The following is a 5,000-nucleotide window of genomic DNA, read 5'->3' on the forward strand; positions in this document are numbered from 1 at the left end:
CGTAACTAACGTAGCCATAACTACCCACACTGTAACCTACACAGTCTCCGTAGCGTGAGGAATTCACAACAGTAACGAGTAACGATGCAGCACATAAAAAATGTATCGGAGTAAAAGTATTAAACTCATCGAAAATATGTACCCAAGTAAAAGTGGAAGTAGAAGCAAAAAATAATACTCAAGTAGAGTACAGATACAGCTTATTAATACTTAAGTACAGTTAGTGAAGTAGTTCTACTTTGTTACTATACAGCTCTGCCCACACCATTACACCACCAGCAGCCTGCCCAGTGGTAACAAGGCATGATGGGTCCCCCACACCATTACACCACCACCACCAGCCTGCCCAGTGGTAACAAGGCATGATGGGTCCCCCACACCATTACACCACCACCACCAGCCTGCCCAGTGGTAACAAGGCATGATGGGTCCCCCACACCATTACACCACCAGCAGCCTGTCCAGTGGTAACAAGGCATGACGGATCCATGTTCTCATTCTGTTTACGCTAAATTCTGACTCTACCATCTGAATGTCTCAACAGAAATCGAGACTCATCAGACCAGGCAACATTTTTAAAGTCTTCTACTCTCCAATTTTGGTGAGCTCGTGCAAATTGTAGCCTCATGTTCCTGTTCTTAGTGGAGATGAGTGGTACCCGGTGGGGTCTTCTGCTGGTGTAACCCATCCGCCTCAAGGTTGTGTGTGTTGTGGCTTCATACCTCGGTTGTAACGTTGATCTTCTATCAGCTGGAATCAGTCGGCCCATTCTCCTCTGACCTCTAGCATCAACAGGACTGCAGCATCCTGGATGTTTGTCCTTTTTCAGACCATTCTTTGTAAACCCTAGAAATGGTTGTGGGTGAGAATCCCAGTAACTGAGCAGATTGTGAAATACTCAGACCAGCCCGTCTGGCACCAACAACCATGCCACGCTCAAAGTTGCTGAGATCACCTTTCTTTCCCATTCTGACATTCAGTTTGGAGTTCAGGAGATTGTCTAGACCTGGACCACGCCCCTAAATGCATTGAAGCAGCTGCCATGTGATTGTTTGATTAGATAATTGCATTAACGAGAAAATTAACAGGTGTTCCTAATAATCCTTTAGGTGAGTGTGTATATATATATATATTTATGTGTATATATATGCGTATTTATGTATATATATATATATGTATATATGTGTGTGTATATAAATATGTGTATATATATATATATGTAAATATGTGTATATATATATATATATATATATATATATGTATGTGTGTGTATATATATGTGTATATATATATGTATATATATGTATATATATATATGTGTGTGTATATATATATATATATATATATATATATATATGTGTATATGTTTATATATATATATGTGTATATGTTTATATATATATATATATATATATATATATATATATATATGTATGTATATATGTATGTATATATATGTGTATATATATGTATGTGTGTATATATATATATATGTGTGTATATATATATGTGTATATGTTTATATATATATATATGTTTGTTTTATTTTTTGTTGTCTTTATGAGATAGGACAGCTTTAGACATGAAAGGGGAGAGTCATGCAGCAAAGGGCCGCAGGTCGGAATCAAACCCGCGACCGCTGCTTTGAGGACTAAGCCTCTGTATATGGGCGCACGCTCTACCAGGTGAGCTACCCAGGCGCCCGGCTTTATTTATTTATATGTATTTATATGTTAGACACTTATACCTGCAGACAGAAACCAGAGTTGAAAACCCTTTTTAAGGTTTAAAAAATCATGTTTTTATTGTATTCATGGTTAATATTTCGTAAACACGACAGAGAAGATGATGAGAAACGGGACACGATGTGAACGTATGAATACCGTTGATTAATGAGCACCGTCCCTGTCTAATCAACATATGAAGGAAATGAAAATGGAAGAAGTCATTTCCTCTGAAACACTCTCGCTCTCTCTGATTGGTCGACTTCGCTGTCGTCTCTCTCCGTTGGTCACAGTCATCACAGTGACTGACAGAGCCGACCAATCAGATCAACCGCCCCACCTCCCCACACACACACACAAACACACACACATAGACACACACACACACACACACACACACACACACACACATACACACAAACACACACACAGACACACACACACACACACAGACATACATACATACACACACACAGTGAGAGGGTGAATGAGTGAACAGTGAGAGAGTGAATGAGTGAACAGTGAGAGAGTGAATGAGGGAACAGTGAGAGAGTGAATGAGTGAACAGTGAGAGAGTGAATGAGTGAACAGTGAGAGAGTGAATGAGGGAACAGTGAGAGAGTGAATGAGGGAACAGTGAGAGAGTGAATGAGGTGAGAGGGTGAACGAGGGAACAAAGTTTTACAGCAGTAAAGAACATCAGCAGGGGGCGGGGCCAACAGGGGTGTCATCTAATGACATCACAAGTAGTCATGTAGCTCCTCCCCCTTCAGACTGTCCAATCATATTCACACAACTGTCTCTTTAAATAAACAGACCATAATAATTATCAACAGGAAGCAGGAAGAACGTTTCATCTTTTGTAGTTTTTTATCCGTCCATCATCTGTTTCTCAGATCTTCTTTTTCAGGAAGTTCATCCTTTCATCAGTTCATGTGTTCATCCTGTCATCAGTTCATGTGTTCATCCTGTCATCAGTTCATCCTGTCATCAGTTCATGTGTTCATCCTGTCATCAGTTCATCCTGTCATCAGTTCACCCTGTCATCAGTTCATGTGTTCATCCTGTCATCAGTTCATCCTGTCATCAGTTCATGTGTTCATCCTGTCATCAGTTCATCCTGTCATCAGTTCATGTGTTCATCCTGTCATCAGTTCATCCTGTCATCAGTTCACCCTGTCATCGGTTCATCCTGTCATCAGTTCATGTGTTCATCCTGTCATCAGTTCATCCTGTCATCAGTTCATCCTGTAATCGGTTCATCCTGTCATCGGTTCATCCTGTCATGTGTTCATCCTGTAATCGGTTCATCCTGTCATCAGTTCATCCTGTCATGTGTTCATCCTGTCATCAGTTCATCCTGTCATCAGTTCACCCTGTCATCGGTTCATCCTGTCATCAGTTCATCCTGTCATCGATTCATCCTGTCATCGGTTCATCCTGTCATGTGTTCATCCTGTAATCGGTTCATCCTGTCATCAGTTCATCCTGTCATGTGTTCATCCTGTCATCAGTTCACCCTGTCATCGGTTCACCCTGTCATCAGTTCACCCTGTCATCGGTTCATCCTGTCATCAGTTCATCCTGTCATTGGTTCATCCTGTCATGTGTTCATCCTGTCATTGGGTCATCCTGTCATGTGTTCATCCTGTCATTGGGTCATCCTGTCATGTGTTCATCCTGTCATTGGGTCATCCTGTCATCAGTTTATCCTGTCATGTGTTCATCCTGTCATCAGTTCACCCTGTCATCGGTTCATCCTGTCATCAGTTCATCCTGTCATCGGTTCATCCTGTCATCGGTTCATCCTGTCATGTGTTCATCCTGTCATCGGTTCATCCTGTCATGTGTTCATCCTGTCATTGGGTCATCCTGTCATGTGTTCATCCTGTCATGTGTTCATCCTGTCATTGGGTCATCCTGTCATGTGTTCATCCTGTCATTGGGTCATCCTGTCATGTGTTCATTCCTGTCATGTGTTCATCCTGTCATCAGTTCATCCTGTCATCGGTTCATCCTGTCATGTGTTCATCCTATCATCGGTTCATGTGTTCATCTCTGTGCGGTCAGAAGAGCAGCGGAGGTTTGTTGAACGGTCGGTTCTCTGCAAAAAAACACAAAGTTTCATCTTTCTGTGTGTGTGTGTACATACAGTGTATATATATTTATATGTATATGTATATATGTATATATATTTATATGTATGTATATATGTATATTTATGTACATATATATATGTATATGTATATATGTGTATATATGTATATGTATAGATGTATATATGTGTAAATATATATATATATATATATATATATATATATATATATATATATATGTATATATGTATATTTATATGTATAGATGTGTATATATATATATATATATGTGTGTATGTGTGTGTGTGTGTGTGTGTGTGTGTGTTTGGTACCTTGAGCTGCAGAGTTTTCCTGCTGTTTGTTCTCTTCTTTCTCAGGAATCACTGAAACAGAAACACGTTTCATACAAACAAAACGTAAACAATCAGAAAATGTTGTTAAATCTAAAAGATAAACAAACGCTCCCGATGGGTCTATAACCTGGCTGTTCATATGTTCACCTGTTCACCTGTCCACCTGTTCTCCTGTTCATATGTTCACCTGCTCTCTATTCACCTCTTCACCTGTTCATCTGTTCTCTGTCCACCTGTTCACCTGTTCACCTGTCCACCTGTTCATATGTTCACCTGTTCACCTGTTCACCTGTTCACCTGTCCACCTGTCCACCTGTTCATATGTTCACCTGTTCACCTGTCCACATGTTCACCTGTTCACCTGTCCAGCTGTTCACTTGTTCATATGTCCACCTGTTCACCTGTCCACATGTTCACCTGTCCAGCTGTTCACTTGTTCATATGTTCACCTGTCCACATATTCACCTGTCCACCTGTCCACACGTTCACCTGTCCACCTGTCCACATGTTCACCTGTCCACATATTCACCTGTCCACCTGTCCACATGTTCACCTGTCCACATGTTCACCTGTTCACCAGACTGTAGTAATACTAACCTGTGTGTCTCCTGAGGGTCTGTAGTAGTAGTACTAGTAGTATTAGTAGTATATATATATACCTGTGTGTCTCCTGAGGGTCTGGAGCTCTAACTTTTCCTGCAGCTTCCTCTTCGCCTTCTTCTCTTTCTTCAGCCGTCGCTGGATCCACACTGATAACAGACCACAATATTACAGACAGACCATAATACTCACACACTGTGTGTGTGTGTGTGTGTGTGTGTGTGTGT

General features: G+C 40.7%; 2 protein-coding genes across 2 annotated transcripts in view; both read right to left on the reverse strand.

Annotated features, from left to right (window-relative positions):
* Positions 1-5,000, reverse strand: part of LOC116063573 (complement C1q-like protein 2) — a 417,866-nt gene that overhangs the window by 15,447 nt on the left and 397,419 nt on the right. The gene's annotated exons all lie outside the window — the stretch shown is intronic.
* Positions 3,656-5,000, reverse strand: part of LOC116036158 (dachshund homolog 2-like) — a 15,259-nt gene continuing 13,914 nt past the window's right edge. Inside the window, exons 10-12 of the mRNA XM_031279650.2 lie at positions 4,833-4,922; positions 4,153-4,203; positions 3,656-3,828 (exon numbers count right to left, since the gene is read on the reverse strand). Of these exons, the coding sequence (XP_031135510.1) occupies positions 3,791-3,828; positions 4,153-4,203; positions 4,833-4,922 (179 nt within the window). The 3' untranslated portion in view covers positions 3,656-3,790. The remainder of the gene's footprint in view (positions 3,829-4,152; positions 4,204-4,832; positions 4,923-5,000) is intronic.

The sequence above is a fragment of the Sander lucioperca genome, chromosome 13 (genome assembly GCF_008315115.2).
Source record: "Sander lucioperca isolate FBNREF2018 chromosome 13, SLUC_FBN_1.2, whole genome shotgun sequence".
Taxonomy (NCBI): Eukaryota; Metazoa; Chordata; class Actinopteri; order Perciformes; family Percidae; genus Sander; species Sander lucioperca.